This window comes from Siniperca chuatsi, linkage group LG15 (genome assembly GCF_020085105.1).
Source record: "Siniperca chuatsi isolate FFG_IHB_CAS linkage group LG15, ASM2008510v1, whole genome shotgun sequence".
Classification (NCBI taxonomy): domain Eukaryota; kingdom Metazoa; phylum Chordata; class Actinopteri; order Centrarchiformes; family Sinipercidae; genus Siniperca; species Siniperca chuatsi.
Genome location: NC_058056.1, coordinates 19778959 through 19804676, shown reverse-complemented (window position 1 = coordinate 19804676; position 25718 = coordinate 19778959). Strand labels below are relative to the sequence as shown.

General features: G+C 39.6%; 2 protein-coding genes across 4 annotated transcripts; one reads left to right on the top strand and one right to left on the bottom strand.

Moving 5' to 3' along the window:
- Positions 1-93: 93 nt before the first annotated feature.
- On the bottom strand, positions 94-10201 carry LOC122862093 (inositol-3-phosphate synthase 1-A-like). Of its 2 annotated transcripts, none has more exons than XM_044167335.1 (11): positions 10037-10201; positions 7069-7193; positions 6811-6972; positions 5949-6078; positions 5373-5566; positions 5093-5242; positions 4210-4425; positions 3622-3786; positions 3411-3524; positions 2206-2423; positions 94-2099 (listed from the first exon to the last, which is right to left on the bottom strand). In XM_044167335.1, exons 2-11 carry the CDS (start codon positions 7180-7182, stop codon positions 1904-1906), a joined length of 1659 nt encoding a protein of 552 aa, XP_044023270.1. In that variant the 5' UTR covers positions 7183-7193; positions 10037-10201; the 3' UTR covers positions 94-1903. The 2 variants fall into 2 exon arrangements, with proteins under 2 accessions (XP_044023270.1, XP_044023269.1); XM_044167334.1 differs by lacking the exon at positions 10037-10201 and adding an exon at positions 9210-9384.
- LOC122862099 (programmed cell death protein 10) lies at positions 9429-24301 on the top strand. Of its 2 annotated transcripts, none has more exons than XM_044167346.1 (8): positions 9429-9584; positions 17171-17381; positions 18991-19044; positions 21297-21414; positions 21627-21753; positions 22383-22461; positions 22567-22649; positions 23463-24301. In XM_044167346.1, exons 1-8 carry the CDS (start codon positions 9565-9567, stop codon positions 23542-23544), a joined length of 774 nt encoding a protein of 257 aa, XP_044023281.1. In that variant the 5' UTR covers positions 9429-9564; the 3' UTR covers positions 23545-24301. The 2 variants fall into 2 exon arrangements, with proteins under 2 accessions (XP_044023281.1, XP_044023282.1); XM_044167347.1 differs by lacking the exon at positions 9429-9584 and adding an exon at positions 15543-15699.
- The last annotated feature ends 1417 nt before the right edge of the window (positions 24302-25718 follow it).

Genomic DNA, 25718 nt, shown 5'->3' with positions numbered 1-25718 from the left:
TATTACCCATTCACACAAATAAAGCATGTTTGAACTTGAGCGATAGCTCAAAATGAGGAAAGGTGAATTAAAAAAAGGACAAACAACAAGAAGTTCAATCAACATTTAAACGTCCATTTTACATTAATAGCCGATGTTACTCTTTAAACAATATAGTCAAAACTACATCCATATTTTCTGTATTTTACATATTTAGCTTCCTTTCATTTTCACAGCCAATCAATATCACATTTGCTTGTAAAATATGAACATATGGACCCATTTCTAATAACTATACAACTGTATTTGCATTACACATGGAAAACTACTTGAATAAAGATGCAAGCACCATGAAAAAACTAAAACACTGCATCTGCTTTTTTTAAATATTCACGGTTAATTCTGCATAAAAAACCTGTAAATATATATATTGTAACAAAATAGCCTCCCGTGAACGTTATGCAGTGTGCAGACTCCGATGACTGTAGTATTGGGGCTTCATATAGGCTTCTGTTGACCAGGGGTGCATTTGCTCTACCTTCCAGCCACGGTGGCGGGTAAACAGCTAAGAGATTTGAGACATTCCACAACGCAGATTAAATCACGAGTCTGCTTGTTTCACTCGGACACATTAACGAGGAGACACAGAAAAACAATGTGGTGTTTTATCGCAGGGTTTCACATTTGAGATGTGTTGATTGATTCACGACCTCAACTCATGCATTGAGTAACATGCACAAAAAATCCCACCCTAAAAGTTGCCGGTAGCCTTTGAGCGGCAGTCTGTAGCTAGCTAATGTTTACCAATGGAGAGGAAAAGGCAGCATTCCTTCCATTCATGATTCACTCTGACTGTTTATTCATTTATGATGTATTTGCTAAGAAACATTACAAAGCCAGCCTGTGCTGCATCCACCATGCCTGCAGGAAATGAAAGCCTAGCGTGTTAATGCAGATTAGCCACAACTTGACCGTGCGCGCATGTGCGCGCGTCATAGGTGCGCTCCGGTGTGTGTGTAAGAAAGAATATTAGGTTTTTCATTAAGAGTTTAAAAAATGACCGCATGTAATGAAATGGCCTATTGCTTGAATATTGTAGATCGTGTTTTATTAGTTGTCACATGCTGTTACACACTGCCGGTGTTCTGACGATTTATGCTGCCATGTCGAAAAATGCTTCCTTATGTGTTTCCATTTCAAGATGTGTATATCCCACAGAGGCCTAACTTGCACAGTATTTTGACGTCTTTATGTTTTTTGATTACAAACATTGGTACGTGTACTGTAAGAATATGGGGAGCATATTTTGATACTCTTTATTTAAGATTTCAGGGGTAGCGTATTTCGATAGACTAATAACCCCTATCAAATAATGCTACCACTACAGAATAATTTTTATGTCATACCACTACTGACTCCATGTGTACTGTAAGAATATGGGGAGCATGTTGAAATACTATAATATCTCTATTTAAGATATCAGGGAGACTGTGGGTCATTCACATGTGCAGAACAGCAAAGCAGCACATCTCGATAGGTAGCACATTATTGATAGAACACCGGTTAAGAAAGTGGTCGGTAAAAAAATTTAGTTGCTGGTAGATTTTGGAACAAAAATGTTAATTTCCAACACTGCTGTTGACACTCAGTAGCTATAGCAGACAGAACTGTGTTTATGATATGCAAATGTTGCAGCACCATGCCTTTCTTTATTAGGCCAAGACTTGTTTATCTATTATTTTAAATGCATCTTACATTAATGTCAAGTTGAATCAGCAAAGTTGTCAAGTGTTACTTAAGTTTTTTTTTTTTTGCAACAATAGCTTGATCAATTAGGGCCTTTTGGTCTTTTTATACAAGGTATTAAGTTTACAAATTGTATTACGGTGCAGTTCTATCTTGGGCTGTAGTGTTGTATTTGTAGTCACATTGCATGTGCTGCATCATCATCATGCATACAGATGCCATTTGATAGCGGTATATAGTTTCCATTGGTAAAGGCATCTTTTTTCAAAGCAGCCACGTTGCCACTGATGTAGGGCTTGTGTGGTGGCAGGAAGTTTCTCTGCAGCTTGTGCTCTAGCAGCATGTGGTTCTGAGGAGGAAGGCTGAGGCACGCTCTGAAAAAGACAAGGAGGGAGACTGTTGTCAACTTCTGTCACTCAATGAAACACATGAATTTTACAATTTTCAATCTAGGCATAGAATCCAAACTCTTGTCCATACCTCATGATGTTTTCAATGCAGGCCCTCTGGCGGAAGAAGGCGTTGATGACCGGGGTCCCTGATGGGACCAGGGGGGCCTTGCAGAGGAAGGAGAGCAGTGCTAAGACACTGTGGAAGGACAGGAAGTCCTCCTCCCCCTGGGGCCGGACAGCCACACGCTGGCAAAGCTCCGTCAGGATCACCAGGTCCAGGATGATTGGGCTGGCGAGTAGCGAGTCCTGTTGCAAAGTCAGAATGATGAGGTGAGTACAATGGTGTAACAGAGGGAGAAGGGAATGGTTTAAGACATTTGTCAATACAGAGAACTCTTAGAATACTGTAGGTCCTTGCACATGCAGGATCTGCATGTATCGAACCTTGAGCAAGTCTTTTTTGAATTAAAAAAAAATAAATAAATACTACCACTAGGAGTCGCCAAATCAGACATTCAAATTCTATGCACAAGGGCTTTAATGCCAACTACACTGACACCACATTGTTTCAAGTGTTTGATTGTTGTCTGATCCATGTGCCAACCATTTAGGTCTACTTTTATTGTTTTAATTTACTGTGAATTCAGCATTTATTTGCTAGGAAAGTACATCTGAAATGTACAAAACACATTTCTTTTTTCCCTACTTAAAAGCCACTTGTGTGACTGCAGAATATTTGAAAATGATTGATAGTTTTTGTTTGTAGAAAAATGGGACAATCCCGATGAAAATTGGCTTTCAGCCAATTCGTGTCAGTGCATAGCTGTTTGCTATAGTGTCTTTTTTGATACTACCACTGGGGGGCGCCAACATTGGAAATTGTCAAACTGAACACAGTAGCTTTAGGTCTATTTAATAAATAATAATGAATTGGCTGCATATATTTTTTAAACAAGTAATTTCTTTTGTAATTACTTAATCCAAATTCATGTAGTTTGTCATCAAGTGTGTAAACATGACAGAATAGATTAGTTATTTCGTGTGTAGGAATGGTGTTGGGCTATAGCAACTATGCCAGTGAAACAGGAAATCACTATGTCAGTGACCTGATGATTAGCTCCAAGACATGTTAAATAGGATTAACAGTAAACTCTGGCCCTCCTGAGCCTCTTCCTCCACAACTACACGCTGTGTTTAGCCAGCAATTAGCAGTTTGGACTCTCACTTTGGAAACTGTTCTAATATGCTGCTTAATTCGCCTTTTTCAGTTACACGTTTTACAGAAACACTAACCTCACAGGTGTTGTGCAGTGCGATAGTATTGGTCCCTCCCATCATTATTTCAGAAGTGTATTCATCCATGGCACGCTTGCTGTCTCCCACATAAGGGACATACTTAATCACCACCTGAAATAACACAGAGAAAAAGTTAATAAGCCTGATCAGTTGTTTTCTGTAAACACTGAAATGGAGCTCATTATCTTTCTGTGTCCAAGTCACTCACACAGTGGTCAGGTTTTTCTCCAGGCTGGTACAATATGGGGTTTGACTGGACCATGTCATCTACCACGTTGCTCTTGGAGATCTCTTTGGAGCGGAACTGCTCTGGAGCCGACAGGTTCTTCCCATCGTTGTTGCCGAGGTGATTGTAGCTGACAATGGAGGCAGGCTGTCAGGGATGAGAGGAACTTCATCAAAATCTCTTTGCTCAGAAAATACACGGTACTGTAAGTTTGTAGCTGTCATCATTTCATATCATCTGGTGGGACAATCACATTTTTACTCCTCCTGAGTTTTTCCTTAAACGATCCAAGCGTCTAAGGTAGAGGGTGCTGTATGCTGTACGGATTGTAAAGCCCTTTGAGGCAAATTTGGGCTGTATAAATAAAGAAGTGACTTAAACTGTTAAAATATATTCCCACTTGATGCTTCCAAGTGTAAAATACAGTAGTTTATGGGACCAGTATCATTTCCTGACCCTGAAAATGACAAAAGAAATGACATTTTTTAAATTTTTACTGGTGAATGACAACCAGCAAGAGCTTTTCAGTCTGACATCAGATTTTCTCTGACAATGCATCCTTTTTCTCACCTTGATACCTGAGCTGACCAGGAAGTCCACCAGCACTGACTTGATCTTGGTCTGACCAGACTTTAAGTCATCTCCTCCAATAAACACCCCTTTCTGCACGGCCAGCTCTATGGCTCCTGGTACAAAAGTATTCTGTGGGGAGCCGTTGATGTAGGCACAATCCTCCAGTATACTGGCCACTGCAAACAGAGTGGAGGGAGAAACCTCATTTCCAGCCTAATGGATGTGGGGAGGGGGGAAAAAGGAGATATGACTGTTACCCAGTGTATCATCATATTACACTGCAGAAGAAAGCTTGACTTACAAGGCTACATTTCCCATGAGACTCTCCTCACATCGTCTCTGTAGCAAAACTCTATTGTCACCTTGATGTCTATCTAAAATTGAGCTATTTGCTGAAGATCAAAGGTCTGTGAAATGGACTATTATCGTTGCTGACAGCAGTACAAGCACGCTGAAGACAGGAGATAAAATAAAAACTCACCAGTGGGGAGGGGGCAAATCTTCATTTTCTTCCCTTGGTCTGATATAAAAAGGAATAGCTGACCATTTCAAACTCATTATGGCATTTCATCTACAAATCCACAGTTAAGAGTTAGGAGAGCTAATCTTTTCATCCTCTAAGCTTCATTAATCACTACATGTGATGCAGGATTACTGTTTGGTCCTCAGCATTTGGAGGAAATTAAAGTTGATTGGATGATTCTTGACTACCGGCCACCAACATAATTTAGATTGCTTTCGAGGACAATTAAAGCCTGGACATCTGGATCTCTATTGAAACCAACTTAAGGATTTGTGCCTTTAGATTGTGCACTTAAGAGTACGTTTCATGAATCTGGAAGTTTTCAAACCATACTCTCGTCATGGCTCCTGCTCTCACCTGGATTGCAGCTAGCAGGTTCTTTGCACTGTCATTGACCCCCGGTATGATTTCACAGAAGCGCTCAGTATTAGCAGTCCACAGAACGATGACTTTGTCCACACCACTCGACTGACGGAAGTCTCTTATGTCCGCTCTGATCTGCTCCACCTGGAAGACCATTTACTCTTTAAGTCAGATTAAAAATTACACATGAAACAACACAATCTAAAGTGAAATGCACGAATGGAGAAGAGACTTCAATCCTCATAAATCTGCTGGTCAGTAGACTGAGCATTACCTGCTCTGCCATCGTCCCAGTGAGGACATTGTCTGCCCGACTCTCTTGGTTTGCAGCAATGAATTCAGGGATATAGATGGATGGTCTGGGTTTCATGCGGCTCATGTATGCTCGCAGCTGCTCTTGTAATGACCATTCAAGCACCTGAGCTCTCTCCATCGCACTGCCGAGATCCATTGAGGAGATATCCCAGCCTAAAAACAAACACACCTTAAGTTAAAAAATGTGCTGGATTCTTTATACAGCTGTCATTTTCCAAAACTAAAAGGGCAGAGGCTGACTTATGTGAGTCGTTACTTTCATCTTATAATAGGTTGTAGCAGCTCTATAAATAGTTTGCCTGTTAAAGCTCTTCCCTTATAAAGTAACTGATTAGATTGCATTAGAGGACACCATAAGTGCACATCTCTGACCATCTTCACCTTGTGAAGGAGCTCTCTGGCCTCTGAAGCTGTCCGGGGGTCAGATTTTTCTGCTGTTAACACTGCTGTTACCTCACTTGCCCTCTCACATACACACACTTCTCAGTTTCTGTGTCAGAGGTTAGAGCTTGAGCAGACTATCTGCAATCCATACCGTCAAAGACAATATCATTAGGGTGCACCATGGGTAGGAGGTCACGGAAGGGTACGTTGACCTCGCCCTCAGGCCCTGATCCCAGACAAACAGTAGACGTCTGCAAGAGGGAGCCGAAGTAGTTTGCTTTCTGTGGGAATGTAGGAGAACGAGATAAGAAAAGAGAGGAAAAAAACCCCCAGTGATTTAATTCCCTCTAAAAGACTACATTTTTACTGCTTTTAAAAAAAGGTCTATCACAAGTGTACTAAATCCTATGTACCAGAGAACAATGGCCGAAATGGAAATCAAGGGAACCAGCTCATCAAGGCCAAAATGTATGCCCATATAAAAAGGGGAAATCTCCAAGACCAGAGTCAGTTAAGCCCTTAACACTCTACTGAACATGTCAGCATAATCAGCTTAGAATGAGTCTCTAACACTGTATTGGGGGACATACAGTAGGCTATATTTAAAAAATGAGACAAGAAGTTTCTCTATTAGCTTGCTCGTGGAAGCCTAAGGTTTTCATATCCTATTATAGTCTGGCTATAGAGAGTTAATTCACCATCCAAAACCTTTTTGGCATTTAAAAAAAAAAAGAAGAAAAGAATGATTGTGGTGTTTGCATGTTTTAGCTGGTAAGCTACAAATGTACGCTTTATACATGCAGCCAGTAGTTTGCATTCATTTCAGTACAGTATGGAAATTAAATTGCAGAAAACTGCTTGAGATAGTTAATCCACACAATGAACATAATCAAAGTTAGATTCGTTATTGTCAAGTGAAGTGATTTATGTGAATTACCCATCTCAAATATGGCAAATTTCAAGTCTATGTCTGTACAGTATGTGTACAGGCATGTTTGTGTCACTCCACTTACCTGCACTCCAGTCTTGGTTCTCCAGGTGAGACCCATCTTGTTGGCCAGTACAGCTGCTGTGACTGTAGTCCCATTGTTGCCTCCCCAGCCCACCAGCATCACACCCAGGCGGGGCACACGCCTCTCGGTGCGAAACGTCATCTCGGTGGTGCGGGGTGTCAACTGTTTCACGTATGGAGCAAAATTAGAGAGAAGACTATATAGATGACGCATACAGATGCATGTGTGCACTCAAAAACGTAAGAGGGGTCCACTTACCGTGACTTTGTTGCCCTCTCTGTGCACTGATGTTGTCTGGTAGGCATACTGAGCCACAATGTGTGTCTCTGTGTACCTCACATTAGGGCTGTTTAGATGAATGTTCACAGACATGGCTGCAGAATCTGCAAAGGGACAGGAGTGAAACAAAGATAATTTACCCAACTTATTTCTCCGTATGTGGAAATGTATGCCGTTTAACACTTGCTCAACAAATTGACTTTTGAGACTTTGGAGGCAGCGATGGAATAGACACTGGCTGATGTCTCCCCTCCTTTGATTGGTCACTTTTAACATCCACAGTCTCCGGCCTGTCTCTGACCCCTTTTTTGGCAACAGAATCAACAAGAATATATCGGAGAAAAAAAAAGAGGTAATGTGAGGAACAGCCACATCTACAATGCCCTTAACGCAAGTAAATCGTGCATAACCAAAATGTAACATAAGCTAGGCCTATTTGTGTCGACTGCAGTGACATATATGATCCATGTAGTTTACAACTGCTACGAAAAAATGTAGACCTAATAGATAAGTTAGTTAAGGTCAGTGGTAGCAACTGCCTGTCTTCGACTGTGTTAGTGATCAAATCAAACAGCCAGTCAAAGGTCATGGTCAGTATTCAAAGTGACCAATCAAGGAGCGGAGAAATCAGCCACTGTCCATCCCCGCCTCCAAAGTCTCTAAAGTCAAAGTGACGAACAAGCGTTGAGCAGTTGCAAGCGCGTAGGAGGACCGCATTTGTGCACGAGGAGCAGAAATGCTCCCTCGTAAGGATGCTTTTCCACTTGCGGATACTGTTCTGTGTGCTTGCAGAGCAAATATGCTCCCTCGCGAGAACATGGATAACGTGCATGCCTGGACCAAGCGGCAACCATCGGGGCTGAAAAAATGCACAAGTGCCAAAAACTGCAGTTCACTGAATGGCCACTTGAGGCTGGCTCCAAAATGAATCAATCCCCATTAACCCCCATGTTAAAATGCCCAGCTGAATAAACATGTTTAAAGCCTTTTTAAATAACTCACCTATTTAAATTATGTTTAGATTTAAAGTTACGCATAATTACACTTATGGATTCACAAGTTTATTAACTTTACAGCCATACCCAATTTGTGCAATTATTCCTACAAAACTGCATAGTTCTAGCCCTAAAATACATGGTATCAACAAACTGGGCACAGTTGTAAAAGGTGAGGCTCTTGTGGTTCCAAGAAGCCCAATTTCATTTGGTCATAACTATTTTTTGGTAATAGCTTGCCGATTCAGAATCAGAATCTGCTTTATTGCCAAGCAGGTTTACACATACAAGGAATTTGCTTTGGTATTTTGGTGCAGTGCTATAGCCTTAGCCTATTTATCCTCTTTCCATGTAACCTAGCATGACATTGTGACCTCAATATACCTTTATCTTCACTCTAATATTAAAACTAAGCCTGAAAATGAAAGACTCACTGTTGGCAAGCCATAGAGGTGTAACATTATTTCTATTAGTCTAACATCAATGGCAAAATAAAGTTACTGCAGAGTACGACACGTTGCATACGTCACGTAGCGCCACGCCCATTTTCGTACGAGAGGGCTGACGACTAGAGCGTCACGTTCTTCTCTAACATCATTGGTCACGGCGTCAGTTCACGGCAACGTAGCGACAATCGACACGATTGGCTGCTTAGTTTGCAAAGTGTTGTTGTCCCATAGTTGTCAGCTTTCACGCCCCAGACTTTCACACCCCATACCATCCACACCCGTCCACACCTTGTAGTTTTCCGCTTGCGGATGCTGTGCGTTCGTATCACGCGCACGCACCTGGTTTATAAATGCGCGTTTTTTGACACTAATTAAACGCCATAGAAAGTTCTCTTTATCCATCCATGCATATAAATGACTACAGGTAATGCTGCATTTCCTCAATACTTCACTACTAACTCATGCTGCCGACATGCCCTGTCGAAAAAGGAAGATTAAAAAAAAGTTATCTCTAGTCTGTCATTCCTCCATAACTGACCAAACTGTAAAATTCTTATTAGCAATTCCTGTCAGACCATCTTGAGATATTTCTGTCAATGAAAAAATGAGAAACAGGCATGCAAATAAAGAATGACATGCGCATATGAACTAAAACTAAACACGGAAACTACCTTACCTTATTTTCCACTGAAAGAGTAAAGATGTCTGTAAGTAACTTCGTTTAAATGAAGCCGGTGCGTCTTGTGGATAGTTCTTCGCCTGTGTGAATGGAAGTTTCTAGTACTTTCGTTTAAACTGCGCAGTAAGTCGGAGAAGCAGGGGATAGGACTTTTCTTTAACCTCCCTCGTTCGACGTAATCAGCCCACTTGCCAATCAGACTGCTCCGTCCCTCTTATGTAACGCAGAGGATCGGCACCCCGTGGCCGCGGCAGCGAATGGCAGGGTTTGTGCGCAGTCAGGTTTCTTCTGGGCGGGACGGCAGTCCTGCTCGGTCTACTCCAACGACTTCTGGTCGGAACCACGCAGTTTGATGGAGATTCATTTCTACAGGTTTGGTTTCTTGCCTCTCCAGAACGGTGCAGGACTTCTGTAAGGGGTTTCTCAATCGCCAGACAGTTAATTAAAATAAGGAATTCTCATAAAAGAAGAGAGAAACGAAAAATAGAAAATGATAGCAGAGGTGCAAGGGACTTTATAGACAACTATTTAAAAAGATATTTAAGTTGAAGATGCAGCTACAAGTACAGCCCCACCTGCAATGTGGGTGGAGGGTATTAATCGAGAGCAAGGTGACGCATCTATTTAGCTACCTTAAACATGTTGGACACGTTCATCCCCAACAGAACGTAGCAAAACGTTTACTTAAATGGAAACGGTGGCGCACTAAACGCCCTTTTGTGTCATGCCAGCGCAGTGCCTTTTTAATACGATGGGGTTTACATACACGTGCTGCTTTATTTGGTAACACTTCTGACACACCCACCAAGCGAGAGAAAACGTACCTCAAATCCCATTTCACACCATTCCGTGGAAACATGTCGTTCAACCTCGAAACCGTAGCAAAACGGTGCACACCGTCCTCATTTTGAACGTGCCCCTGGCAAACATAGCCACTGACAGCTGCCAGTTACAGCCTAACACAACTCGTCCTCTGACAGAAACAGCTGAGTCTGGCGATGAAGGTAACTGCGTCAGAGGAGAAGGGGAAGTGGCGCAGGAGGAGTTGCAAAATATGAGAAAAACTTTTGCCGTTAATGTGCATGGAGTTTCATTACAGATATCTACAATTCGGTTTCAGATATCCACCATGTGAACTGCGTATGTCTGCAACTGAATTATGACTAGTTGTAATTGCAGTTTCAGAAATCTGCTATTTAATTGTGACTAGTCATAATTCAAGTTCAAGATCTATTTAATCCCCTCAATTCAAGATATCTACAATGTACTTTTTAGATATATTAAATTAAGTTTTAACTAGTCAGAATGAGTTGCACGTATCTCAAACTGGAATTAGGAACAGTCGTATTTTTAATTGTAGATATATTATCAAGCTATCTTGAAATTAACTTTGATTAGAGCTCTCACATTGGAGATATCTTTAACTTTCATTCTGCCTAGTCAAACTGTAATTAGCGATATATTGAGTTCAGACCAGGCGAAATGACAGATATCTGTTATGTCAGAAGCTACGGTCAGTGGGAGGCGGAGACTCGGGAGCGGCTTGTTATTCAGACATACATGTAAGCGCGTCTTGAGGCTGAAGTGCCTGTGCACTAATTCCTTGATGATAAGCTTTTTGTATTTCATGGCAATGTATAACTATTTTATCCACAACAGCAACCGCCATTCTGCTTACTCTGAATGCTTTTCTGGGCCTGGCAAGCTTTCCGTTCTTGCACTGCACATACGCACTTTACAGTGATAACAGTGGCAGATTTAACATCGATATTCGCAGTCATTTCTGAAACACTCGGTCTTCGATTCCACAGAGTAAACAAAAGCAGGCTTCTCGTCTCTAGCTGAGGACGTGGAAGTGTAGCATTGTTTGTGTATTTCAGTGTAGAGGCCCACTATGATTATGCAACAGCCCACATCCTCCTCCTCAACCCCAACACATAACAATTCCTGATTTAACTCCGAATAAGCCAAGCGTTTGGCAAATGAAGAGGTATCTAACACAAGTTTGGCTGTAGGTACTCTAGGTAGTAAGCTCGTTAGCCGGTTTGTGGCTTACGTTACAGCAGATACAGACAACGTTTAATCAATTCCTCACACGTCTGCTCTTGTGTTTTTAGGTTTTTGAAAGACTACAACAAAAAAACAAAAACGCCATCCTCCAAACTCTCTTGAGACAGAGTATCGCTCCTCTTAGACACCTCTCAGTGCTCGATCCGTACCGGCTGCTCGATCCGGTCTGCACATGCGCAGAATAGGTCCTGTAAGTCAAAGCCGGTAACCGCAAATGTGCCTGTTCAAAATACTAAAACTAAATCTTTCATATCAAGATAAAATAGTTTTTAATTACTGGAAATTGAATAGTTAACTATTATGTAATGGGGAGTTTACTAAAGTATTTTTAACGACTTTCATAATGACATACTATCTAGAACATTTATTTTTCATACATTGAATGAATTGTATCGAATGAACACAGAATTAAAACACAACAGAATTACGTTGTTTTTTCGTATTAACTAATAATAACTATTACATTTCCAATGATTTAAAAACCATGTTATCTTGAGTGTGAAACTATGATTGGACAGTTGCTGTTTGGAGGAGGGATTTAACGAAGGGCAGTTTGGACTAGTCATAATGATATTTGAGATATCTGCAGCTATTATTTTGACTTGTCAGAATGACATTATAGATATCTCAAATAAAAATTCTGACTAGTCACAATTCAATTATGACTAGTCAAAATGACATTGATATCTGTAATGTTAATTCTGGATAGTCAAACTTAGCTAATATATGTTAACCTGTATGGCTTGGCTATGTATCTGGCTATGTATCATCATCAATATTTGTAGTTAAATTAATGTGGCTAATGAGATGTCCAGTGTGTAGGATGTAGTGGCATCTAGTGGCAAAATTGCAGATTGCAACCATTGAATACTGCTCGCCTCATCCTCCCGTTACAAGGATGTAGGAGAGACTACGGTGGTCGCGAAAAATGCGAACGGTCCTATCTTTTTCTGTTCTGGGCTACTATAGAAACATGGCGATGCAACATGGCAACCTCCGTGGAAGGGGACCCACTCCCTCTGTAGATAAGAATGGCTTATTCTAAGGTAATGAAAACACAATGATTCTTATTTTCAGGTGATTATACACTAATGAAAAAATACTTTATAAATATTATATTACATATCTGCCAATAGCTCCTCCTAAATGTTACACTTCACTCAAAATCAAAGATTTTTTATTTCACGCTTTCGTGAAAAGAATTTCCTGTAAAGACCCACAGACCACCTCAAACTAAACATCTTGAAATGAAGAAACATCCCCGCATCATGCAAATGTCATATAATTACAGATGATTAGGCTCTGTACTCTGGCACATTCAATCAGAAATTAAACAATGTCAAAGGTTAACATGCTGACTTTCAGCTTTAAGTGTGAACACTGTAGGAAGCCTCTTTTTACAAAGTCCCCCTAACTTTTAGGAGCATGCATCATGGCAATCATCCTCAACATACAGACAAAGCAATCAATGAGGGCCAAACAGTGTTCTTGATGGGAATAATCAGTCACCTGACCTCAGTCCAAATGAGCTTGTGTTTCTCTTGATAAAGACCAGAGTAAATGCAAAAAAAACCCCCAAACTAGCAAAAAGTAAAGATGGCTGCAGTACAGGCCTGGCAGAGGAAGATACCAAGCGTCTGCTGATGTCTCAGGGCCGTAGACTTCAGCCATTGATATCCCAAAGATATCAAACTTGACTTTATTTAGCTTTATGTTAAGTTACTTTTGGTCCCTCAAAATTGCTTTTGGTCAGCCGATATGCATGTGACCTCAAAGCATGATAGTTAGATACAGAGTCAACACAACAAAAAGTGTGTACTTACAGACAGCATTGTACATACTGTGTAAAGGCAGAAGACAAGAAAAAGACATGCATTTCATTCTTCAGCTATTGATAAGCCAAATCTGTCCAAATATCCAAAAGCAAAGCTATGCTTTGACATTAAGTAAATGTAACATGGCCTAATATACTGTACACTGTCATTTGTTCCTTTTTAAGACCTGAGCCACAAACATGAAATTTTTACTTTCCATTACTTTGACAACGCTATTAGTGGTTACAGCAACCTATTGCATGCACATTATAGGTGGAATCTTCGTTAATACTATAATATTCCTATGAAGTTTCAGGTGGATATTTGAAGCCCTTGTAAATACAATAGATACTCTTTACTGTATTTAGGTCAGTAGTGTGACAACAGTCAGCCAACAACAGGTACGAAATGCTTGAACTCTCATCTGGAGAACCAGTATCTACCTCTACTGTATGTACAAAAGGAAGCTGATTGGCTAAAGGCCGTGAGCAGCCCAGTGGTGAGATGGCCTGGGAAGGAGGGAAAACTCAATGGGGGCGATCAGTGGACAGGTGACGTATGGCATGGTCTCTGGCATGACAACATATTCTATTTTAAACTTAAGAACTTAAATTTTTTGGAACTGTTTGGTGACTATTAAACACAACATACAGACCGATATGAAGGTAAACTGGAAACAACAGGGGAAGAGGAGGAACTGAGGTGGATGGAGCAGCCGTCAGCTGATGAAGGGTAAAAAACACACTAGGTAATAAGTAGGTAATAATTCAAATAATAAAAAGTACAATAATCCCTCATGTTTTAAGAGATGGAAGACATCAGATTGACAAAACCAAATTAAATATGATATGATCATTTTTGTTGTGTGGGTTAAATTATTTTATTTTAATAAATTGAATCAAATTATAACAATTTAGATATCGCTCTAATGAGAAGAACAGGGTGACAAAAACTAAATAATTGAATTGTCCTGTTATCATTCAAGGACATAGATTACACACTCCTCTTTAAAAACAATATAATTTGTTTTACATCAGTACTTTGCTTTTTAGTGCCAGTTTATCACAGTTTAGTTGGAGCAGGGCAATAACCTTGGACACTCATGGTGAAATCAACAGCATCTTTATCTCCAGTATGCTGTTAGACATATTGCCTGAAGGCTTCATCCACCTGGAGCCTGCACTCCTCTGACACTAACCAGACAACTGAACTGACAGCGTGGAAGATGACCTCTACATTCCTCCGAGGAAAAAAAAAAAGATAAAATTAGACCCTTGACCTCTTGACATGTTTAGAATAGAGATGGTCATGAGGCAATTGGGGCAAAGAAACAATATAACACCTATTACTTGTATTGAAAAATTGTATAGGAGATGGCATCAATGTGCATTCTGGTGAAAATGTATGATATTAAAAACACAACCATACTCTTCCTTTTGTATGACTTCAGTATTTCTGCTAACAGAGGCAAAATAAGCTACATTTGATCAGGTAGCTATCAGTACAATAGGGTTGCAGAACTGGTCGTGTGAGGGCAAAGAATACTTGCATTGACAATGTAATATATTCAATAAATGTGGGTATAACTATCTTGAATGACAAACTTGGCAGACATAAGACAACCATATTTGTTTGCCTTCTGTTTGTAACGCAGGCTTTCTGTTAAAAAACTTGTAGTATTCAAGCCCATGCTGAGATAACCCTGATGACATCCCCGGGGTACTTTCTCAGACTTTAAGAGCTCCCTCCAGAGCCACAGAAGACATCATACAACTGTTTTCACAGTAGTGCTCCTCAAGTAAAGGAGTGCCCCTTTAACATTTAGTCTAATTTAGAGCTGCAACTAACAATTATCTTCATTATTTATTATTATTATTATTTATCTAAGGTTTGTTTTCTTGATAAATTGATCAATCTTTTGCTTTATGAAATCACCAGTCAAAAAACGTGTGAGAAATGCCCCGACAAGTATTGACATTGCTTGTTTTGTCCGACTAACAGTCCAAACCCTCAAGATATTCAAGATACTTTCACATAAGATAAATATGAGCACATCCTCACATTTGAGAAGGTAGAAAAAGAAAATATTTAGCATTTTTGCTTGATGTAGCCTATTTTATCTGATCAGCTAAACGACTAATAGTTTCAGCTCTAGTGTAATAAATTATTGAAAGTTTTGCTTTATCCCTTTTCTTTTAATTTTGCGTTTTTTGTCACCATAATTTTCTAGGATTGATTAATTTCCAGAGTAATTTTACATAATTCTGACAGTCACCGGCATATGTCCGCCAGATAAAACATTGGCGTATGGTTTTCTTCAATGGACAGTCCATTGAAGGTAAAAAAAAAAAAAAAGTCTATTATGGACTGTGTTTAGACTTCCACAACTCAAAAATGCTACAATAACAGAAATGTAACTATTTTGCATTATGACACCATTTCCATCCGCCCTCTGATTGGAGGGCGTGTGTTTACGTAGCAACGGTCCGGAAGATGTCGCTGAGGCCAGTCCTAAAAAACTTCCGTCTTAAGTTGTAAAGAAAACATAGCAGCTAAAAGGCAATCGACGGCGTAACCAACCCATTTAAGAAGTCAGACCAAAGGTAGATACAAGTACACATTTGACACGTGTATACCGACTTACATATATGTCCTTAAGCAGTTTGTTGACGTGTTTTAGCTCATCAGCCAATACAAATCTCCAGTTTACTGTAGCTAGCACGTAAGCTACGCTGTTAACTGCTAGCATCGATTTGGTCGGCCATAGGCCTCAATTGGATACCTTTACGGCTAGATCGCGATAAATTTGTCATTATACCCAGTCAATTATCGTTCTGAGAATGGCTTGTGATGGTTTATTACATTAAATGAAACAGAAAACTTCAGTTAACGGTACATCAGCTACTTTGTTAGCCATGTCCAGTTAGCTGACTAGCTGTTACCTGGGGCTGACTGCATCCAGTTTGCTAGTCAGTTTAGCCTGCCAGTTAGCAAGCCGTCGCGTCACACACTGTGGCTGACAAACCGTAATCTTAGTATATATATATATACCCATATGCTTTCTATTTAGTTAACGTTAGCTAAGAACTGAGCCGCACTGCCAAACATTACTTTTGTCAGTAATGTTTTCTTGCTCTTTAAATTAGACGTTTCTAAATATAGCAGAACAATTAAATAGGAAGGGGATCTTGCTTTTAATGACTGCTCCTGCTGCTGTTGTTTCCTAAATATTTACATTAATACATATTTGTGTTGCTGTTTGGTCACATTGGCCTTGCTGTCATCAGCCAGGTAAGTAACTGTGCCACTCCCCTCCTCCAAGTTAAACAAACCAACAAGTCCTGTCTTGCTGCTAGTTAGTAAGCTACTGAGTATGTATTAGCTTAGATATACAGTATTGGTTGGTGTATATATAGGTATAATCAAATAAATTGGCTGAAAAGTAACAAGAAATTGTAGTAGAGGAATGCCAAAGTTATGTTTGAGGTAGTACAGATTCAGTGTCATGGTTTGTCCATCCGAGAGTGTTGACGAGTTTATATTTTAGCTGTAAAATGTCCTGCTCAGTATATACAGGTCCAACTTTTTTTTTCTCCCAATAGCAATTCCAATGCCTAAACCCATGGTATCTGCTGATACCAAGTACCAGTGCTTTCCCAAATTTTAAATCTTTATACCTCACTGAGAGGAGCTCATTGGAATCATTTTTATGTCAGGCAACATGAGACCAGGGACCGATGTGCCACTAGTCAGCATCCACCCGAGACTGAATTAATGTAACTGATAGCTGAAACACTGAATTTTATGACACCGCAGAAGAAACTGTAAACTTTGATGTGGATCGGTCACATCTTAGACAGTACCCGATCCACTTCATCAAGTCAGGATTAGCGCCAATACCATACAGCGTATCAGATTTGTGTATCCCTACTAATAACCAAATATATGAGAACCATATTAAGATATACTCTTCTACCTAAATAGTCAATGTCGTGCCATACAGATAAAAATCTATTAAGCCAAACCAATCTTTATCAGTATCCTGCTGTTGTCTTTCTTTCTTTTTTTCTCCAGGCTCTTGTCACTCTGGAGCTTGTGTGGTTTTCAGAGCGTGTGTGAGTGTGAGTGTGTGAGTGTATGTGTGAGCTGCAGTTTCCCCCTCACCTTTTCACTAATAGCTGCTCCTCCCTGGAGGATGACAATGGAGGAGATGAAGAATGAAGCGGAGACAAACTCCATGGTATCCATGACGCTATATGCCGTGATGTACCCAGTTTTCAATGAGGTAAAACATCTCATGATGACAGCAGTCAGCTTTAGTAAATGATTTGTCTTGGTGTAGTTGAGTGTTTGTCAGTATTCTGTTGAATTCTATTTATACAGTATTATGTTGACCTTTTATTTATCAGAAGATGACAGCATTTTTATCCCTACTGAATCTTCTGTTACATAGCGAAGAAAGCGGAAACTGACAAGGTTAATCCATAGCAACCATATATTAATTAATGCACCATGATAAGGGCATGAGGCCAGTTTGTCTGTAATTTATACAGGGAGTAACCTGATGCTTAAAGACACAGAAAAACATATATATATATTGTAAAACCGATTCACTCTGCAGTTTTAATGTTACCTCATGTATTTGACAGATTATCAATACTGCAGTTGAGTGTAAGGAGACAGCTATTAATTACAATAGCAAAATCTTATAAAATGTGGTTTACATTTGTATTAGACTGATAAAAATGTATTGGTGTGACAATCTTGGAACCCATCGGTTATCGTTTGACGATGATTTAGCCTCTGTGGTCAACAGCCAATGTTTCAGGGCTTCCAGTGTAGCCAGCAGATATCCAGATAACGGATATCCGGGCCAAGACTTCCTCTTCTGTGCACCGGTCATTGTTTACAGTCCAATTAGCAATCTCAGAACCCATCAGCTATCGTCTGACGACGATTTAAATGCAAATACATAAAAAAAAAGTCATCTCTAGGGTTCCGAGATTGAAAAAAGCTAAATCATCATCAGACGATAGCTGATGGGTTCCGAGATCACATTTCGGCCAATGCGTTCCGCGTCTTTTGCTCTCCACACGGACTGATTACCTGCATGCAGCAAAACCCCGCTCAAACCTCGATTGGTCAATATTCTTGGACTACAAACGGAAACCAGCACGCTTGTGATTCCAAAATCTTGTCCCTTGCCTACTGATTCTGCATTCATATGCAGATATCTGCAGATATCGAATGAGTGCGCATGCGCCAGCCCGCATGCTGCCTGTTGCTGTAGCTTTCTTATTTATTGTTACGGATATACCTCAATTACTCTCGACAGTACATGCACCTCCGCTTTTACTATTATTTATTACATAATTAGTGACATTGTATTTATACTGTACTTCACCATCTACCAGTAAACCCACTTGGTACTCGACACTTAGTTTATCTTATACTTATACCAACATGTTACTTAATTTATTTATTTCTGACCTGTTTATAGTGTATAATATCGTTTTCTCCTGTGTGCACTGACGTAAAGGCGAGCTACTGTAACAAAGAGTTTCCCTACGGGGATCAATAAAGTATTTCTGATTCTGATCTGTTTATAGAGATTATTATTGTGGCAGCCAAAATTGCAACTAGACTATAAATGCTAAACACATACTGTATAATGTTACAGTGGTAACTGATATGGATGCTCAACTGGAAAATCAGACAAGTGAAACCAGTTTCTGTGCCATCATGTGGCACACCTGTGTGCAGATGACTTTATAAGATAACTTAAAAATACTTTGCGTTTAGTTGAACCAGTGCCCGTTTTGACAGAGCAAACAGTCCCAACATGTCCAAATTTGGCTGTGATAATGTGTGTTTTCTCTTTTTTTCCTCATTAGCTGGAGAGGATCAACCTATCAGCAGCTCAGACGCTCAGAGCAGCCTTCATAAAGGTAGGACTATGCATGGATAAGATGACCTGAAACATAAAAGTACATATTATCACTCCATGACCCTCACTACTTCCTGTCATAGTATCTTTGGTTTAAATCTAGGCTGCATCCCAGTTCTTTGTCTTGTTTTAAAAAAACACACACATTGCAACTGCATTTAAAGATGATCTGATGCTCTAAACCAATATTCTGCCAAAGGTCCAGGTCCTTTCTCGAGGACACTGACAGGAACATGTATACACATTGACTGTGTGACTGTGGTTCAAACTGTAACTTTCCAGGATGACATTTAGGATGACATAACAACAAGGCCACACAACATGTTTCCTGATGCAAAGTGCAGGTTCTGGAAATTAATTATACAGTATCACATAGCGCTGCAACTACTGAAGTAAAATTACTCCAGCAAACAGTAGCTGCATACTTCCTGTGTAATGTTGAAGCATTTAGTGTTTGCAATTTGGTTGTACTGCTACATTCAAGGATAATTACAGCTTATTACACCTGGGGATTTATTTTCATAGCTCTGGCTTCTATCTGTTATTATAACATTTTATTCACCAAAGTGAATAAAATGTTATAATAACAGGTCCAGTGAATTAAGTCTGCAACTAGCAGTTATTTTCGTTATCAATTAATTTGCAGTTTATTTTCTCGATTCACTATGAAATGGCACAAATAGTGAAAAACACCCATTATAATTTCCCAGAGGCCAATGTGAAGTCAGCCAATGTCTTGTTTACTAACTTACATGTGAGACAAAAGCAACAACTCCTCACATTTGAGAAGCTGGAAGCAGAGAATGTTTGGCATTTTTGCTTGAGAAATGACTAAATTGATTAAACAATCAATTATCATAAATCGACTAATTGTTTCAGTTCTACCAAAGGGCCAACAAGCATGGGCGGTCAGATGATCATACTGGTTTGTAAAAAAAACCACCAGAATTTTAAACACCACACCACCACAGCTTCAGCCCAACTTCGTAGTTCAGCTTTGACTTTCTCCACTTGCCGTGGTTGTGCGCACTCACTAGTTTCTTGTGCAAGTTGTAACAGGCCGTAGTTTTCCTTGCTCCATGCTCTTATATTTCCGCTCACCAATGGGAGCCTTGCTGTTGTCTTTTGTAGTGTTTTTTTAACAGCTCTTTTTTATTTTCCAATGCTTTGTTGGACTTCCTCACTTGCAATGTTTCAAATCGATTCACCTGCAAAAAAATGTAAAAACTGCACAAATATTGATTCATTTTTTAATTTATTTTTTATTTTTTGGACAATCGGCCCTCATCTGAGATATTCTGTTGTCAACACATTACTCACTTCTTTGTCTCATGCCTTTTATGCCACTTGAAAACAGTGAAGATACAGTATGTACAGAGAGAGACTGTATGGGCCCATAAAGTGTGGACATTGTCCTTTTTCTAGAAGAGGACTAATGTGAAGCAGAATCTCTGTTCTGTTATGATGTTTCCATGCACACTGCAGCTCAAGTATTCACTGACATTTTAAATGAATAATGTATGAAGTCATAAAATGTTTTGATTAGTTTTTCAATCTTACCTTTGTTATTAGTAACGTAGAGACTATTAGGTTCAGTTTATACGCTGTTCATTATGCTCGAAAAGCCCCCATTTACATGATTGATATTCAAATGAATGAACTCTATCAATACAACATCGGAGGTGCTGATAATTCAGACTGGTGGTGTATGAGATTCTCGATGGTCATCAGATGAGACTTTGTTAATGTCCTGATCCTCTTTTTTTTTTAATCTATACACTGCTGAAATTGTACTGGAATAAAAAAAAGCACAGTGGCCATAGATTACCTCTGTACTGCTGCTGATGAGCAGTAATGTTGAGCACAGATGAAATATCAATGAAGGAGAAGCAGCTTTGTCGTTATCCAAACCAAAGGGAGATCTGATCACCTTACAGCTGTTTTACTATGACATTAGTGGGTCTTTTGTTCACTTGTCTCACTGATTGGTGTCTCTACTGCCCCCGCTGCTTCCTGGCTGGTGTAATTCAAGGTTGAATTATTCAGGAGGAGAGCTTTTGTGCATTCATCTGAACTGCTCACAGCGGACATCTGACATCCAGTAAAATTCTAGCTTTGTTCTCTGCAGCTCTAAGCCTCTTTTGGCTTTTGTTGCAGAAGCCAAACTGTGCTATATCTTATTTTCCTCTCATGTGTGAATTGCTTACTTCTCTTCCTCACCCTGCTTGCCTAATTTAACTCCCCTTTCATCAGGCAGAGAGGGAGAACCCTGGCCTGACTCAGGACATCATAATGAAGATCTTGGAGAAAAAGAATGTCCAAATCAACTTCACTGAATCCCTACTGCGCATGGCAGCTGATGATGTGGAAGGTGAGTGTATGAGAGAAAGAAGTACTGAGATATTGTGGTGGAAATCGTCTTTTGTGACTCTGAGATACAGGTTTGTAGGTGATGCAGCTGTATGTTCATCCTATCTCCAGTTCATTGGTATACAACAGTGTTCTGTTCTATTCTGACTTCACCAGCTTGTCTTATCTGCCCATTTATATAAATCATTGCGTCTCTGGGAATGTTTCCTGCAGAGTTCATGATTGACCGGCCTGAGCAGGAGTTTCAGGACCTAAATGAGAAGGCCAGAGCTCTGAAACACATCCTCAGCAAAATCCCTGATGAGATCAATGACAGAGTACGCTTCCTACAGACTATCAAGTGAGTGCTAGCAGTGAGCACACACACACACACACACACACACACACACACACACACAGTTTTAAAACTGTGTTTTAAAAAGAAATACAGCAATTTAGACATCACCAATGAATGAATTCACTGTATTCTGGTATTCACCTGGAAGTGCTCCGACTCTATCCACAGGAAGTGTGGATGCGTCGTGTCCTATTGGCATCTGCTGCTTGTCACCTTGTCCTACAATTTATTTGACAAACATTACAAATATATATCCGATATCTGTGGTGGTGTCAGGTCAAACGACCTCCTGGTAAATGTGGACGTGTGTTATCATCTCTCAGAAATTTAAAGTTGGCTGTGTGAACCGTTCTGGACTGAGACTTTTGTAATAGTGACTGGCAGTTAAAAGACAAAACAGGAAATGGAAAAAATGTGTTGGCCGCATAAGGTCAATACACACATAGAATATATTGCATTAGAAGTACAACCATTATTGGTGAGGATAGTACAAATAACACAGTGCTGTCCTTATTACAGTTATAAATTCATTGTTGCTGTACAAACATCACTTTCTGTATACTGACTGTTACAACTCTTGGTTGTATTCATGTTGTGAAATCCTCACTTGTGTTGCTGTTGGTTTCCAACAGAGACATAGCCAGCGCCATAAAAGAGCTCCTGGACACAGTCAACAATGTCATTAAGAAATATCAGTACCAGAATCGCAGAGTGAGTAACAGAGACACAAACACACACCTGTGTACGTTTTCTCACTTTTTCCTTGTTTTTTAAAATTATGTTTCTGTGTTCTGTGTTTATTCTCTGTTTGTGAAGGCCCTGGAGCACCAGAAAAAGGAGTTTGTGAAATACTCCAAAAGTTTCAGCGACACCCTCAAAACATACTTCAAAGACGGAAAGTAAGTGTAACCACAACACTGCATATGATGCTTCACCTTATCATTGCACTGTTCATTATAGACGAGTTCTGTCAAACATGCTGGGAGAGCTCTATGTGAATGTTAGTAGAGTATTCTGTGTTTCTAGAAAGACATGTTGCTGTTCAATTGTATGTTTTGAGCAGCACAAACTCTGTTCTATTGAGGTGGAGCCAGATTAATGCTGAAATTATTTAGCAATTAGTCGATTTAATGACTACTCTGATTCTTAATGTATACTCTTAAGTTATTTTTAAAGGAATAGTTTGACATTTTGGGAGTCTGGTTGTCTGGTTGTCTCTGCTGGTTGCCTGGCAACCTCATGGTGACAACAAGACTCCCTAGTCCCACACATCAACCCCTCTGCACAACCACAAATTGTCGTTTTACGCTTTGATTTTCATCCTTAAAAATTATCAGAGGTGAAGAGTTCCAACAAAAACTGAACACAAAAAAGCTTCAAATGAATACTGTATTTTGTTGTTGGTAGGTAGCCAATAAAGTGGCAACTGTTGTTTTGTGTTGTAAAAAGGTCCTCTGGATATTGTGACAGTGTTTGTTATAGTAACATCTCACGCATATCTACATTGTATCATCCTCCATGGTATCAAGAACCACAGAGGTTTAAGGAGAAGAGAGGACCCGAGGGCAGGAATGTTTACAGTGACACAGCTGGTCATTTTTTAACTAACCGCACCCATTCTGTTTCCTCACTAATAGTTAACTATTTGTTTGAACAGCATCTACAAGCTTCTCCAGCCTGTTTTCTTAAGTTGAAATTTTCTGTGTTCCCAGGGCAATAAATGTCTTCATCAGTGCAAACCGGCTCATCCACCAAACCAACCTCATACTGCAGACCTTCAAAACCGTGGCCTAGTCCTCAGAGACCACAGAGCGCCCCCCCCCACCCCCCACCCGTGGGGAGCAACTGCTAGAATGGTGGAAGCTTGAAAAGCGCCTGACCCATATATGTAAATTAGAAGGAGTTGATTTTAGGGTTGGGGGTCGATTCCATTGAAGTTGATATTCTAGATTCCAGTTCAAGAGACTGAAAAGTGCCATTTGTTTTTTCAATGAGGATTTTCCAGTCTTGAAATGGAACTGAATGGGCCCAGTCTTGGTTGATTTGATTTTATTTGGACAGTTTTAATTTATAACCCTGGTCTTTTTGGGAGTAGGTGAGGCGAGGTGTTTATTAAAGACTAATTGCCATTTTTCTAATATATTCATGTTGATCATTTTACTTTTAGCTTTTCAATCAAGGCTACACATCTCAGACCGCATTCAGTAGGGGTGTGTCTCAGTCGTCTATACTGGTTTTCTCTTCTCTGCTCCATATTTGTGTCATTTTGCCATGGTCTGTACACGCAGACAGTCAGGATCTGGCTGCGAGGAGAGGAAGCAGTGTTGGACATTTGAGAGGCAGACTTAGATTTTGTTTCTGTTTATTATCAGAAGACAGAAAGCCAAATGACTTCCAGCACAATGTGCGCCTTACCAAGTCCTGTAACATTCCCTCCTCTCAGTGTAATGAAGTGGAGCCAGTCCCTGCTGTTGGGGATGTAGAGAGAGAATTGAAAGCTGTATTTAACTGATATCTGGTTGCAAATGTTCAATAAATAGTTTCCAAATGATGATGCTTTTTTAAATGTGTCCGAGTCCAGTATGTGTGGGGTGAGAGAGCATTTTAGAATTTGTTAGGCTCTGGATTTTTCCTCCTATTTCTGTTAGCTAAAAATTTAAAACATACAGGCAATACATTCTTTTTCACAGTGACTGTGTGGAATGGAAAAGAAAAGGGCTCTCAAATGAGTCACCAGGAGTCCTATAAGTTGTAACTAATGCTTTATTAAAAGTAGTCCACCGATTTAGCATTGCACTTCTATAGCATTGTTGGACTCACGATGGACATTTTATTAAGTTTTTAAAGTACCAAAATGTATGCAGCAGAAATGGTCTTTTAGTCCGAACCTGGCACATAAATTACCCACAATCCAACTCGACCGCTGACAATTAATTTGGAGATTCGGGTGTGTTATGCTAGTAAAAGCTAATGTAGCCCCGAGCCACTAGCCTCAAGCAGATAACAGGAGCGGGATACAGAGGTCTGGTAAGCTCACTTGTTTCCAACTCAACACCCCTAGATTGTTTTTCATTTTCAAACTTGAAGCTTTCAGTCCTAACCGATGTCGACTCAAGTGACATCACTTCAATTTATCAGATTTCACACAGCAGTTCCCTCTGGAGCCACCAAAGGCTTAAAAACTTTTTTTACATATGCAGTACTCCCCAAGACTCGTAAAGAGTTTATTTGCAAAAACAGGCACTTTTATTTAATTTCCTAAATCATGTTTTTTTTTTTATTGTGCACTCAAACTGGTGTTGGATTATTTAATTTAAGAATGCTGTTTCTGTTTTTGCAAAAAACTCAGTATCGAAAAGGTAATATGTAGTAAAAAGATAAATAGGTAAAGTAAATATAAGAGGTATATAAAACTAGAATAAGAATAGAAGTAAAAAAATAAAACTATACAAGAGCAATTAAAGACAAGTTATGAGGTAAAGTGGTGTGATTAATAGCAGTGAGTCAGCAAGTCTAGTGTATTTGTAAACAGTGTACACCAGAATAAAATAAAATGTGTGATATTTATATATATATATATATATATATATATATATATATATATATATATATATATACACACACACACACACACACACTCTGTTGGGCATTGTAATCTATAACACACCATATGTTTCTATGGAAAAATATTCATTTGTAAAGTCTAGCTACATAGCTGTCAAATAGAGTACAAAGTACAAAATGTCCTTCTGTAATGTAGGGGAGCAGAAGTATCAAGTGGCATGGCATGAAAATACTCAAGTACAGTTCAAGTACTTAAGTGCTCTACTTGAGTCAATGTACTTTGTTACATTCAACCTCTGGCATCTAAAACTTGAAGAAGAGTGACAATGATTCACTTTCCAGCTGTCTGACTCACTGACGTCTGAGCAGGTAATCAAAACTGGGGTTTGGAAATCACTTTCTGT

Excerpts from the sequence above, each read along its gene's own strand:
- LOC122862099 (XM_044167346.1), top strand. The coding sequence starts at position 9,565 with ATGGAGATTCATTTCTACAG. Across the intron at positions 19,045-21,296 it reads TCAGAGCAGCCTTCATAAAG|GCAGAGAGGGAGAACCCTGG; the intron begins GTAGGACTATGC and ends CCCTTTCATCAG. Across the intron at positions 22,462-22,566 it reads ATCAGTACCAGAATCGCAGA|GCCCTGGAGCACCAGAAAAA; the intron begins GTGAGTAACAGA and ends CTGTTTGTGAAG.
- LOC122862093 (XM_044167335.1), bottom strand. The coding sequence starts at position 7,182 with ATGTCTGTGAACATTCATCTAAACAGCCCTAATGTGAGGTACACAGAG. Across the intron at positions 5,567-5,948 it reads TAATGATATTGTCTTTGACG|GCTGGGATATCTCCTCAATG; the intron begins GTATGGATTGCA and ends GTTTGTTTTTAG. Across the intron at positions 3,525-3,621 it reads GAGAAAAACCTGACCACTGT|GTGGTGATTAAGTATGTCCC; the intron begins GTGAGTGACTTG and ends GTGTTATTTCAG.